This window comes from Apostichopus japonicus, chromosome 15 (genome assembly GCF_037975245.1).
Source record: "Apostichopus japonicus isolate 1M-3 chromosome 15, ASM3797524v1, whole genome shotgun sequence".
Taxonomy (NCBI): Eukaryota; Metazoa; Echinodermata; class Holothuroidea; order Aspidochirotida; family Stichopodidae; genus Apostichopus; species Apostichopus japonicus.
Window position 1 is genome coordinate 5,526,568 of NC_092575.1, and position 15,277 is coordinate 5,541,844.

The 15,277-nt window shown below is 37.4% G+C and overlaps 2 protein-coding genes across 2 annotated transcripts; both read left to right on the forward strand.

Annotated features, from left to right (window-relative positions):
- The first annotated feature begins 1,143 nt into the window (after positions 1 to 1,143).
- LOC139981560 (alpha-(1,3)-fucosyltransferase fut-1-like) lies at positions 1,144 to 6,447 on the forward strand. Its single transcript, XM_071994030.1, has 2 exons — positions 1,144 to 1,740; positions 2,783 to 6,447. The coding sequence occupies exon 2, from the start codon at positions 3,602 to 3,604 to the stop codon at positions 5,024 to 5,026; it is 1,425 nt and encodes a 474-aa protein (XP_071850131.1). The 5' UTR covers positions 1,144 to 1,740; positions 2,783 to 3,601; the 3' UTR covers positions 5,027 to 6,447.
- A 4,269-nt stretch (positions 6,448 to 10,716) lies between these two features.
- On the forward strand, positions 10,717 to 13,065 carry LOC139981561 (4-galactosyl-N-acetylglucosaminide 3-alpha-L-fucosyltransferase FUT6-like). The gene has a single exon (XM_071994031.1). It carries the CDS (start codon positions 11,250 to 11,252, stop codon positions 12,576 to 12,578), a length of 1,329 nt encoding a protein of 442 aa, XP_071850132.1. The 5' UTR covers positions 10,717 to 11,249; the 3' UTR covers positions 12,579 to 13,065.
- The last annotated feature ends 2,212 nt before the right edge of the window (positions 13,066 to 15,277 follow it).

A 15,277-nucleotide genomic window follows, 5' to 3' on the forward strand; every position in this document is an offset into this window, starting at 1 on the left:
GTTTATCAATAGTATAAATTGACTGGACTATGTATTCTTATTACAGAGACCATTATAAGGTCAGTTCTTTCAGATTCAACACAAAAATTCAATGTGTAAAACGTAAGACTTTGGTCTCATACATTATGACATTTTAAACAATACATAACACATTTTGTCAAGGAAAACATGGTGGAAAACAAGGAAAACACTGGCACTCAATTGTCTTTTATTGCTTGAACTATAATATGTCAGGATTAAAAATTCGGAACTATAACATATGAGGATTAAAATTCTGAGCTATAGCATATCCAGATTTAAAATTCTGAGCTATTACATATCAAGATTTAAAATTCTGAGCTATTACATATCAAGATTTAAAATTCTGAGCTATAACATATCAAGAATTAAAATTCTGAGCTATTACATATCCAGATTTAAAATTCTGAGATATTACATATCAAGATTTAAAATTCTGAGCTATAACATGTCCAGATTTAAAATTCTGAGCTATTACATATCAAGATTTAAAATTCTGAGCTATTACATATCAAGATTTAAAATTCTGAGCTATTACATATCAAGATTTAAAATTCTGAGCTATAACATATCAAGATTTAAAATTCTGAGCTATTACATATCAAGATTTAAAATTCTGAGCTATTACATATCAAGATTTAAAATTCTGAGCTATAACATATCCAGATTTAAAATTCTGAGCTATTACATATCAAGATTTAAAATTCTGAGCTATAACATATCCAGATTTAAAATTCTGAGCTATTACATATCAAGATTTAAAATTCTGAGCTATAACATGTCCAGATTTAAAACTCAACATATCCAGATTTAAATTTCTGAACTTTTACATATCCAGATTTACAATTCTGAACTATAACGTATCAAGATTCAAATTCTGATCTATAACATATCAATTTTCAAAACTCTGAACTATAACATATCAAGATTTAAAATTCTGAGCTATAGCATGTCGAGATTTAAAATTCTGAATTATAACATATTCAGATTTAAATTTCTGAACTATAACATATTCAGTTTGAAATTCTGAATTATAACATGTCAAGATTTAAAATTATGAACTATTTTACTGTCTACGTGTGGCCTCGCACTGCATCCCAAATATTTCCATCTATACCCCGATCCGAAGAACCGAGACTTAACCGTACAGTAGTATGATGACAATCCACGCCGGGAAATCGGGTATAGGACATGTGAGATTGAAAGCTTCTATATATGATCCTTGGAAAGTGGCAAATTAATTGTGTTATGACACCGATGCATATAATTAATATATATGTACGGCATGGATTCTATATTCTTTCCTAGCATATTTCGTGACGTCATCTTCCCCCATTCATAGCTTGATGGCATTTTTGTGGAGTGGTCACCAAACCGTAAACTTAAGGTTAATGCATATAACTGGATGCGACATGGTACTAATATTGTTCAACCGACTGTGAGACGACCAAAGATTTTCATTTACTGGAACCACTGATCCATAACGAAACGAATACTTACTTTTGTACGCTATAGATATTGACACCGACACTGTATAAGCTTGTACAGAAACCATAACAGTAATAATATACATGTTATATTTAGTATCACACACCTGTATGACTGAGATATAATTAACACTCGTTAAGATCAACGCATAGCGTTAGCATACGAAACAAAACGAATAATTCTGCGCATAACTTTTTCAAACAGCAAAAGAGGACAAAAATTACTTTTCATGAGGTAAGAATACAAATATATGATATATTACCACCAAAAGTGGCTTTTTCATTTATCAAAAAAAAGTCAAATTATGTGCTTTAGGTTGATAGGTAATTCTCATCAATTTTTTTTTTTTTTTGCTTTTATTGTATTCGGACAGAAAACTTCCACGTTGACAAATCAGCATCTAGTAGTTATAGAAAAGGGTAGGATGGGTCGTTTTATATTATTTATGATTATTTTGTTTTGTATACTTCAGAGGTAATGCTGTATACTGGTAATAAAACGCTGCTTCACGCGTGTCCATAATGTTACCTCGTGTTCTTTAAACAAACTAAGCCAGAAATGTCTACGTATGAAAACTAGGTTGCCGTTATTGTTGTTGTGGGTGCATGTATGGGAGGGGAGGGAGGGGGTGACTCTTTCTGCTGTCAGTGCGGGGTTGCATGGTCAGAATAATACTCCTCTTGGAGCTCTGCAGGTTAAATATAATTTTTTTTTAATGAAATACAGACAAAGTGTGGGGTTATTGTGTATGATGTGGTATTATACCTTGTCAAAGTTTTTGGTTACAAAAATGTACTACCTTGACGGTAATGTTTGAATAATATACCGACTCCGATTTTTTATTTATATAATTATTATTATTATATATTTTTTTTCTTGGGTAATGACACGATTTGACCATGTATACGTCTAGTATACGTTCAGTATCTTTATAAAATATAGTTATGACTTTTTTCCTTCGTTGATATATTTTGGTATAAAGTATGATTTCGTCGGAAACTAGTACCAGCTTGAGAGAGAAAGAGAGGGAGTGAGAGGGAGTGACAACCGAATGACGCGCAACTCTATTTGCAAGATGGAAACTGGAATGAGTTGATCCTATACTCACAATCCAAGCATGCTGGTCGAGGTTATAAAAAACAATAACAATTCCAAAGAGGGTTACATTTTTCCTTTTTTTTTTCTCGGAAATTGTCCTTAGAAGAACGAAGTTGATGATTATATGATGACTATTTTTAATTGGAAACTGACCAAAACGTTTTACCATCCATTTCAGATCCATAGTTGAGAAGCGTTGAAGTTAGTGAGGTTGAGGACATCACTGAATTCGAATCGTCATTCGTGAACACATGAGCTACGTTGATGTATATATACATTTTGGATTCGTTAATCGCAACCAGCAGCAGCATGGATGGTAATAGCAAACGCAATAGAAAGTTTACGAAAGGAAGTCGAAGTTATTTTTACGACTCAATTAAAACCTTGTCTGCTGAACCGAGAGGAAAACTTTTCTGTTGAGATCCTTCGTTTTTGTAATCGATATTTTCAAAATTATGGAGAATTAATCAATGAGAAAAATATTGGATGTTGCCGCGGGAAGGTTTTCATCAACTTCCAATCTGTGACGTAACTTTGTTCGCATTCTATGGTATATTTGATTCGTTCTATAACAATCTCTTTCTTGTAACGTCAGATGGGTACGTACCTCGAGGTGACCGTTTACTGGAAGACAACTTAGCTAGACTTTTATGTCATAAAATAGCTAGAGAATGAATGATGAAAAAGAAGGAAGCGAACAAAAATATCGCATTGGAACCTAATATACTCTCTGGACATGATATAAAATCGATAGCCGGTCCGAAAACCGATATATTGATTAGCGGACGTTCAGCATAATCTGTTTTACCAATTGACGCATATTATCACAAGCGCGCAGAGGAGGGCAGTTTCACGAGCAACCGACACACTGTTTTATTTATTTACTTACTTATTTTTTCTTTCTTTCCATTTTTCTTCTTCTTTGTCTTCCCTTGCCAAAGTTTACTGAATAATTAACAAACGTTTAAACAGCTATTGTCTTTCATATGGTTAGACAATGGTTCGTTTATCACATGCGAGAACAATTATTTATTTCATTATTTTAACTGCAACGGTAGTTTTGTTTGTCATTTCATTTTCATTTACTTACCGCAGGTCTAAAGATAAATATTACATCTCTAACGATGGCGATATTCCATCACGATATTCTATCAATTTTAGATGGTTACCGGAGAGATCTTTCAAGCAACATGAAATTATTAAGATTTTAAATTCAACGTCGTCTAAATATAGATTAAAATCCAAACACATACATCACCATGATTCGGATCTACAAAATATTACACATAAAGAGGAGAGTTCAATACTAGATACCGAATCACGTCTGCAATATGTAGCCCCATTAAATTTAACACACTTTATCTTGAACGATACGGTTAATCCAGTCTATCGATCTGGCCGTTGTCTTATACGTATTTTAATGTATATGAAGCGGAAAATGATGAACCGGATTGGTAAGCATGAGGGAACTTACCACTGCCCGGAGTTAAATTGTGATTACGAAATCTCGTACAGTACAACGTACGAGTCACTCGCCAATAAACACATCGTGATACTATTCCTGCGGACCAAGTGGGAATGGGCGGACTTGCACGCGGCCCGCCCACCTAATCAGATATGGGTCATGTACGCCAGAGAAAGCCCCAGTTACGACCACTGCATTGTCCCGGAGGACCAGTGGTACAACACCTCCTATAACTGGACCATGACGTACCACGAGGACGCACATTTTCCCGTACCGTATGGACGATATATACCCGGTGTCCCCACGGTCCCGACAACCGGTAACCGGAATTGGGCCGAAGGAAAAGATCGATTTGCCGCGTGGATGGCCTCTAACTGTAAAATCGCGACCTACCATCGACAACAACTCATTCAAAAATTAGCCAACCGTTTCCAAATCGATACCTACGGACACTGTGGGACCCAGTCTTGCCCTAAAGAAGACTTTGAAACCTGTAACAGGATCTTATCTCGACATAAATTCTATTTCTCGTTAGAAAACGCCGAATGCAATCAGTATATAACTGAAAAGTTATGGAGGAATGCGTACATGAATGATATAGTACCTATTGTATACGGTGCACCGAAAAGAGACTACGAACGGTTTGCACCACCGAATTCTTTCATTTATTTGGGCGATTTTTCTTCTTGCCGTACGCTGACGAATTATTTAAACGAGATTAATTCAAACGATAGCCTTTATAATTCTTTTTTCGAATGGAAGAAGAAAGGTTCAATTGAATTAATCAATTTCCAAACAATCTTTTCCGATCCATCCGTGTGCAAACTAGTTGCAAAATATTTGAAAGTTCGGCAAAAAGATCCTTCAGATGTTCCAGATACAATGCCCGATTTAAATAAATGGTGGACGGAAACTTGTCAATTTAATAAAAATATTAGAAGCTTAATACGAAATTAATTTGCAAGAAAAAATTGTAGTAGGGAAGAAAATATGAAATTGTGACAGCAATCAAAAGAAAGTCGCATACCGTATGATATCTGAGGAGTATATGACGTCATCGTGGCGTCATTATTAAGGATAAGCAGTTATGATTATGAAGGATAAGAAGTTATTATTTAAGGATAATTTTTATTTATTTTTATTAAGGATAAGAAGTGTATACACTAACATTAACATATATACATCGTCCATCAGATTTTACATAATTTATTGTTATTATTATTATTATTACTTTTGGAAAGGTCATTTTTTCACTTTTCTGTTCGTTGTTCGTTGTTCGTTTTCAATTTTATGTTCGTTGCCAATAATACGCTTTGTGTGTGATTTAGAGCAGGTTTTCATGTTTCCCCCGACAAGAATATAACAAAACTTCCAGTGAGCATTTTTCAAACTGAATTTGCTATAAATTCAGTTATAATATATACCCATCGTTTTTCACCGAATGAATTTCATTGCGCAACTATTTAATAAAAGTTCTATTCAGGTCTCAACATTTAGTCTCCAAGAACACCTTTTACATGTTAAATGAGGGCTTTATGCAAACCCATTAATATTGATATGTTGTAGACTGTTAAATATATTGCAATCAATACAGGTTCTAATATCACTAGTATACTAATCATCAGCAGTTAGTTTAACGACGCTTACAAAGCGACCACAAATGTGGGAGAGACCCGCAAGGGCTTATGGGATTACAACTTTCACATCGGGTGGCTTCCAATTCAACTTGTTAACTCAAATTTGGAATCTTTTCAATTTAGAAAGTCATTTTAGTCAATCGGTACAGGTTGTACTTCAATACTACTTTTAATATTTGAGAAATGTTCCTTTAAAATTTAATGCTCGTCAATTCAAGAGATCGGACTTCCTCGTTTAATAAACACTCCAAGATCAGTTCATCAGATGCAACACAAATAGTGACTAGAAAAATCAGAATGTTATTACCTTAAAATAACACGTTTACAACGCAAAGCAAAATTACCAAGGAGAAATGGTATTGGATGTCGCCCAAGTTTGGTCTGCTGATATAATGAAGTAAAATACCAGGCTGGTGGTGGGGGGGGGGGGTACAAAATAATTTATAAATATGCACAGAAGGTGATGACGTCATCAATAGCCTTAAAGGAGAGTTGCAGAGGTTAAGTAATATTTATAAGCTGAATAAATGAAAACCGGAATAGCTATGAAACCAATCCTAGGACTCAAATAGTTTCTCCTTTGAGTCATATCAAGACTAAAATTATGCTTAAAGCCATTCAATTCATATTAATCACAAGTAAAAATGGCAACATGTCAAAATTGAAGGAGAGAAAACAGTGTACAATTGTGACTTGTCAAGCTTATAAAGCTAAATCATTACAGGATTTTCTAATATCATAGGGGAATTAAAAAAAAAAACGATTTCAATCAACAACAAAATACTTAAATGAAATTAAGTTGGTTATATGTCTTTTATTTAAAGTAAAGCAGTACGTGTTTCCATGTAAATTTAATTTATGAAGAAAAAAGTTAAATAAAATAATTTAAAAATATACTGAGCCTATATCCTATCTCTGACGTTGTCATTCTTCATTGCGAGAAGAAGAATAATAACGTTTGCTGGCAATTTAATATATTGTAATGCACTCTATATAAGTTATGAACATAAAGGAAAATGACACGACAGTCATAAAGTTATAACGCTATTTATATATACTATAAGTCCAGAGCGTCTGAGGCTATATGGAGACAGTGGTTCTTAATATTTAAGCTTACCACTGCACCTCCTCCTATGTATTGCCCTATCCCCCCCCCCCAACCCTACCCCAACCGATTCAGATCTATCCTCACATACCCTGTGTGACGGAAATGAATGTTGGATACAGAGCAGATGGCTAGAATGGGTTTCGAACCATGCAGTGATCTCTGGTATTACGCGCCCAGAGCTCTAACAACTGAACTATGCAGCTATTATCGCGATGCTTTAATTGCCGTTTTGCCGAGGGCGCCTGTCAGAAACCCCAGTATCGTGCGTACCGTGTAACCAATGATCACATCCTAGTTTTAAAGGAACGATACCACAACAAAAATGCAACACGGAATGGAATTTCAACAGAAATTCGGCTATGTTTAATTATATATTTACTTAAGATATAGACAGGGATTGAATGTATCAGAATTATTTTTCCTCCTGCGTTCCCGTCCTGACTCCCCCTGACCCCCCCCCCGCCCCCTACCACCAAACCCATCCACTCATATCCAAACCTTATATCCTTCTTACTCCTACTCAAACACTCTAAATGACCATTTTGATCGTCGTGGTTTTAACACCAACTCCAACGTGATTTATAGCCTCCGCAGATCACTTCATCCGTGCCGATACAGTGCAGTGATTCGATATTCAAAATCATACACATTGTATAGGGAGAGGGGAGGGGGAGGGAAGGGGCGAAGGGAAATGGTAGATATTATGTCGCACATATGTCCAGTACATGCAGTGCTTTTTGGTTTCGATGAAATCGTAACCTATGCATTCATGCAGGCGGAGAGTGTGTGTATGTGTGTATGTGTGTATGTATGTGTGTATGTGTGTGTGTGTGTGTGTGACGCCTGGCTTGTAAACACGGTATCTCAAGTAGGGAAGCTTGGACCAATCTAATATTTGGTGTACATGAGTACCACATTGAGTAGATGTGCCCTATTTTTTGTGGTGCCTGTGAAGGTCACCAAAGGTCAGTTAGAGGCCAAAAACCAAAATATTAAAACAAGCAATAACTCCCATTGACAGGATCCGATATGGTTGATATTTTGGGACCAGTTGTAAATGGGGTAAGGGATCGTTTCAAAACATAACGGTCATGTGATTCAAGGTCAACAAAGGTCAAGCAGGGGTCAAAAACTAGTATTTTTGCAATAACTTGAGAACCAAATGTCCGTGAAGGTTGGGAGTTACGCTATTGTAATCAGGAAGTCGACCTGCATCTAGGTGACCTTTGACCTCAGGTTGACCTCCGGTGACCTTTATCAGTTTTTTGGGTTATTTGAATTTTCGTGGCCATAATCGGATCTCAAAGGTACCTTCCGATCAAAATGGTCCATAGTTGACCCCTGTGCGACCTTCGTGTGCGAAGTTATCAGAGGTCAATGTTTTTGTTTTTTAATAAGTACAGTTAGGATGGTCGCACAGACTTGTCATGTTGCTTTTTGGAATCAGCGTGTCAAACTACATCTGACCACGAGGTCAAAAGGTCAAAGGTCAAATCTTAAAAAATATGCTCATTTTAGGAGATACAGGGCAAAACAAAACAGAACAAAGATAAGTTTGAAAATTTGTTGACATATGATAGAGCTTTTTGTGCTGAATATAGGAAACCAACTCCCGCTTCAATCGGACACCCAGTTCTCAAGTTATGAGGGGCCAAAGGTTGGTTTTGATACATTTCTAGCAATAACATTATGTGTGAACATTGTAGGCCAATCAAATTTTAGGACAGAGTGCACCTCATCAAGAGAAACATTTTTAATAAAAACCATCAGGTCATCCAAGGTCATTCAAGGTTGATTATGTGCAAAAAACTGCCAGCTTATGCTAATTTTTCCAACAACTTCTAGTCACGAAGTCCGACATGGCTGGTATATTAGGACAAGTTGTGAATGGAGTAGGGACATATTTTCAAAAATAACTGTGATGTGATCCAAGGTCACCAAAGGTCATTTATGGGTCAAAATGTGTTTTTTTTCCACAATAACTTGTGAAACTACCACTGACAGGGTCCGACATGGATGATATTTTGGGACTAGTTGTGAATGGGGTAAAGGATCGTTTCAAAACATAACGGTAATATGATCCAAGGTCAACAAAGGTCAATTAGGGGTCAAAAACTAGTATATTTGCAATAACGTGAGAACCAAATGTCCATCAAGGTTGGGATTTTAGGACAGAGTGCACATCATCAAGGGGAAAATTTTTGATAAAAACCATTAGGTCATTCAAGGTCATTCAAGGTCATTCAAGGTCGATTATGTGCAAAAAACTCCCAACTTATGCTAATTTTTGCAACAACTTCTAGTCACGAAGTCTGACATGGCTGGTATATTAGGACGAGTTGTGAATGGAGTAGGGACACATTTTCAAAAATAACCGTGATGTGATCCAAGGTCACCAAAGGTCATTTATGGGTCAAAATGTGTTTCTTTTCTCAATAACTTGTGAAACTACCATTGACAGGGTCCGACATGGTTGACATTTTGGGACTAGTTGTGAATGGGGTAAGGGATCGTTTCAAAACATAACGGTAATATGATCCAAGGTCAACAAAGGTCAATTAGGGGTCAAAAACTAGTATTTTTGCAATAACGTGAGAACCAAGAGTCCATCAAGGTTGGGATTTTAGGACAGAGTGCACATCATCAAGAGGAACATTTTTGATAAAAACCATTAGGTCATCCAAGGTCATTCAAGGTTGATTAAGTGCCAAAAACTCCCAACTTATGCTAATTTTTGCAACAACTTCTAGTCACGAAGTCTGACATGGCTGGTATATTAGGACAAGTTGTGAATGAAGTAGGGACACATTTTCAAAAATAACCGTGATGTGATCCAAGGTCACCAAAGGTCATTTATGGGTCAAAATGTAACTTGTGAAACTACCACTGACAGGGTTGAGAGTTACGCTATTGTAATACAATAGTCGAACTGCATTTGGGTGACCTTTGACCTCAGGTTGACCTCCAGTGACCTGTATTAGCTTCTTTCAAGTTGATTCTTTGAAGTTTCTTAGGCATATTCCAATCTAACTTGTCCATAAGTGGACTCCTCTGCAACCCTAATGTGCGAAGTTATTAGAGATTTGGTTTGGTTTTGTAATACTTGGTGTGTGGATTCATAACATTGAGTACAAGAACCCTATTGCTTTTGATCGAGGTGTGTATAGCCATGTACAGTAGACTGACCTGTGTTAGCATGCCATAGTGTTAGTAACAGCTAGTTCTGGTTATACTAACAAGCAGAAGTCTAGTGCATTGAAGTCATCGAAACCTCAATGCATTTTGCATTCTGGTTACTATTTGCATAAGTTGGCGACTACACGGGTTATGAGGTAAGATAGGCTGTGAAGTAATAAAGCAATGGTGTACTGTACTGTATAGGGTGTGGTATGCGATACCACTGACACCAATAGCTAATTGTTATCCAGTCATCTGAAGCCTCTGGGTAAGACCAAAGAACATAGCAAAAATAAACCGCGATATTTGTGGCCAGTATCCCCGTATGTAACGATGTAATCAGGTTCACTTCTCTTTCGTCTCCAGAGTCTAAGCGTGCGTTAAGGATTTTTTGTTTTAACTTATTTATTTTATTATTCTCATAAGTCTTTTCTTATTAAAGTTGTAGATCTACAGTCTTGTATAAAGGAAACGCCATCTCACACGACTTTACAACACTTGACACCTGGTCATTGGTAACTTGTCGCACTCATAAATCCAAGTGTGTACATTATATAAGGAGTTCCCCCAGTGTGCTGCGCTACAGTGCGACATAATATTTGAGTCCGCTGCGGGACTTCCTACAACGTGCAGTCACAAACTGGCTCACGCGACTAGATATTTCCAAGTTACTGCACCTCGCATGTCTTTAGGTTACATGCAACAAATGAGAAAAGAGATGATTGCATTTGGCCATTTCAATGATTTTTACTTTTCTTACTTTCACAGGATGGAGCAACACATCTGCTAACGGGAGGCAGACGGCATATTCTGTGTTTATCGCGATCGTACATGGGAACTTTCGACAGTGTCACCTACGTGCTTCTTTTATAAGTATCCGAATAGCGGGCTTCACCATTTCAACTGATAAACCATTCTACCTAATATCATCCTCCTCAGAGTGTGATATAGAGAGCATTGACATTTAATTGACAATTTTGACCTCTATCACTTCTTGGATCAAACTGCAAAATGGAGTAACGCACAAACATGTTAAGATTGTAATGGAATGGAAACTTTCAAAGATTTTTTCCATCCTAGTTTGTGTTTTCCACTAATTTCGGTCCAGAAGAATCTTACAAACCAGATAAATGAAACGGATGAATGCAACATTCTATACGTTGGAAGATAGACCTGTGGAACATTGAGTACATTTAAAATTAAAAAAATTTCATCATGGTTTGGTGCAGTTCGGAAAACTGATGACGTCATCAATAATATGCTGATACTAAGTCTCGAAATGGAAAAACATCGTGTATTTACACTATCTGTTATTACATTCATATTTCTTATTGTAATGCTAATTCAGATCAATAAATTCGACGTCCAAAAGAGTTATAAGCAATACCAGAACAGTTCAGTCAAGCCAAACGTATATACGTACCACCCAGGTGGTATAGCGCCCTCTATTTCCGAAGGCTCCCCGGATGCTACGCACGTCATCGGCAATTTCAGCTTAAATGTTCCAGATAATTTTACAGGAAGTCTTAAGAAAGGAAGCAAAACTCTCAAAATGAGGAAAGATTGCGTCATAAATATTTTGATTTTCAAAAAGGGACAGAGTATGATTGGACGAAAGCAAGGAACTTACAAGTGTAAAGAATTGGGCTGTAATTTTAGACTGTCGTACAGTACCAATCCGAAGGCACTGATAGGGAAGCAAATAGTTCTCTTGTATCTACGATCCAAGTGGGACTGGCAGGAACTACTGAAAGTGCGCCCTCCAAATCAAATCTGGATATTCTATTGTCGAGAAAGTCCCCTACACGACCAGGGCATAGTTCCACCATCTTGGTTGCTACGGACAACGTATAACTGGACGATGACGTATCGATCCGACTCCACAATCAACGCAGCTTATGGCGCCTACATTCCAGGAGAACCCGAGATAGCAATAAATGATACCAGGAACTGGGCAGCCAAGAAAACCAAACTGGTGGCTTGGATGGCTTCTAACTGTAATATGCAAGGATGGCCCAGAACGACTTTCGTGAAGACATTCAGTCAGAAATACCTTAAAGTAGACATGTTCGGCAGCTGTGGAACTTTGACATGTCCGAAAGGAAAGCGATGCCAAAATATCCTATCGCGTTATAAGTTTTATTTCGCTCTGGAAAATTCGTTGTGTACAGAATACATTACGGAGAAATTTTGGCGCAATGCACTTTTATATGGGTCAGTGCCGATAGTGTTCGGTGCAACGAGAGAGGACTATGAACGTCTAGCGCCACCAAATTCATTTATACATTTATCCGATTTCGACTCCCCTGAGAAACTTCGAGACTATTTGTTAAAATTAGACGGTAACGACACACTTTATAACCAATATTTCGAATGGAAAAAATACGGAAGATTGCAAATGATGGCAATCGGTAGGTTGTTCTTGCCAAAAACCTTCTGTGAAATGGCTGCGAAGTACTTAGAAACTCAAAATAAACTGGAACCAACTGTGACCTACGAATTGCCATCATTGAAAATGTGGTGGCAGCGTTCATGTAATAAAATATACAACGTCCCGGTCGTAGTCAAGGTTTTGAATGGAAAATGAAAATTAATTGTATGTTGAATTTATGGAATGAACTTTCATCGATCTTGAAGGCACACTATACCTCCATCTCTGACTTCTACCCCAAAAGGATGTGTGAGTGTGGGATGTGGGGGGGGGCAGGCGCATAGCCAGGGGGGCGAAGGGGACGAGAGCCCCCCTTGAGCATATTTTTTTTGTACGTCTTCATGATATCGCTAGTAATTTCAAATAGAAAATGCTTCGATGCAACTTGCAAGGCCTGGGAAGTGCCATATCCAGCGATCTGGGAGGCATTTTCGGCCAAAATTTTCTTGTACACTTCGCGCCAACCCATGCTCCCGCTACGTTTAGATAGTTTCCAATGCCGAAACTACTGCTCTGATAATTTGCCTACAGGCTCGCCCCTCCCTTGGCAAATTCCTCGCTAAGGGACTGGGGAGGGGGGGGGGCTGGTCGATATTCGCTTTGCCTTGCATGCTGCACAGGTGTTGAATATAATATGTAAAATAAACAAGAAAACCAAGAGGTTTTGAGATTCCTTGGCATCTACAGTAAATATTACTGTAGGTTCATTGTGTACACTTGGTTCCGACCTTTTATGGATATTAATGTAGCATCAACACAAATGTTGTTCCTTGCTATCAGCTCAAGTTTGATGAACAAATTGATATTTTAAAGAATTTGCTTTAAGCTCTACCACTCATTAATATTCATGCCCCCTCATTAATAGTATTGGGGTAGAATTCCGACTTGCAGCTGGAAGGTTAGGGGGTTCGACTCCTGGCCGGGTCATACTGAAGATTTGTTGAAAATCACTCTAAGCCCCGCCCTCTCATTAATATTCATGATATTAGCACCAAAATAAATAGGGATCGTCTACTCATGATGGGTAACCTATGTACCAAGAATGAGATCAATCCACCTTGGGATTGCTGAGAAAACCTAATTTCAAGCTTTTTTGCGAAAAACAACACTTAGCCCCGCCCCTCATGAATAATAATGAGATTGGACAAACTGTCACCATATTCATATAGAGGACTTTCCTCTTGTACCACCAAACCAAGTTCCATGAAAATTTAACTTACGGTTGCGAAGATATTGACATTTGTTGAAAATCACTCTAAGCCCCGCCCACTCATTAATATTCATGATATTAGCACCAAAATAAATAGGGATCGTCTACTCATGATGGGTAACCTATGTACCAAGAATGAGATCAATCCACCTTGGGATTGCTGAGAAAACCTAATTTCAAGCTTTTTTGCGAAAAACAACACTTAGCCCCGCCCCTCATGAATAATAATGAGATTGGACAAACTGTCACCATATTCATATAGAGGACTTTCCTCTTGTACCACCAAACCAAGTTCCATGAAAATTTAACTTACGGTTGCGAAGATATTGACATTTGTTGAAAATCACTCTAAGCCCCGCCCACTCATTAATATTCATGATATTAGCACCAAAATAAATAGGGATCGTCTACTCATGATGGGTAACCTATGTACCAAGAATGAGATCAATCTACCTTGGGATTGCTGAGAAAACCTAATTTCAAGCTTGGCGTCACACACACACAGACACACACACACACACACACACATACACACATACACACGCAGTCATGACCGCATAGATTCCTACGGCTACCGCCAAGGAATCAAAAAATGGTAACACCACTAAGCAAGTTTTCATTTCTGATTAGAATATATTTAGTATCATATTTTGTCTGTCATAATTTATTTGGAATTCAAAGTCTTTTCTATGAGAAAATTTTTACGAAACTTTACCAAACGAGAAAAAATAATCAAATAATAACCATCAGTTGCCAAAGAAAAGCAAAACCATGAGCATTGACAAAGAAGAAGAAATAATTATCCAGATGGACACCATAGAACTCTGTCACCAACCAGGGTTACCGTTTGACCAAGTTTAACAACGTTTTAAGCTCGTTATGAAATTCTTGAAGCAAAACTACATTTTTCTAACAAATCCCTTTAGAAATATTTACACAACACGTTTCCCCGGCGCATCGTTAACTAAATAATTGCTTATTTTTGTAACAAGAACAATAAAATTCCACTTTCACTAGCTTTGAGGGTTTCCCCGTCATCACCCTCCCCCATCCCCCCCCCCTCCCCTCCCCCTCAACCAGCAAATTACTAACAAAATCAAATCTAAGATGTACATTGGCAAACCAATAGAAATATATGTCCTTTACCCTCAAGAGATTGAAAAATGAAGAAAAATATGGTCTATAGAAGTATTAAATAGTTTCTTCACAAAAGATGTAACTTTGGACATTTCACTTGCTCGCATTTTTACTAATAGAAACATTTGAAAGTACAAATATTTGTTGTTTTTTTTGTTGTTTAAATGCCTTTGAAGGCTAAAGGACTGGGCGAATCCCTTTTTTCTGATGGCATGTGGAACAAGTAGCGTACTCTTGTGCTATCGTTCTTCAAGGAACTGGTGAAGGAGCCATGTTCATGGGCAGATTCAGGGGATGGGCTTGGGGTGGGGGAGGGTTGGGATGGGGATGCATGCCCATTTTCTGAACTATATGAGCAATAAATAAATGAGCTGTAAATACAATTTTCCTTCATATAATTTATACAGTGCATCATGTGTGTAGCGTTCTTTAATGTTTTTAAGGAGAGTGTTTACCTTATCTGCAGCCCACTATTTCGACGCTGACTGAGTCTTTTACCAATACCACC

Excerpts from the sequence above, each read along its gene's own strand:
- LOC139981560 (XM_071994030.1), top strand. The coding sequence starts at position 3,602 with ATGGTTCGTTTATCACATGCGAGAACAATTATTTATTTCATTATTTTA.
- LOC139981561 (XM_071994031.1), top strand. The coding sequence starts at position 11,250 with ATGCTGATACTAAGTCTCGAAATGGAAAAACATCGTGTATTTACACTA.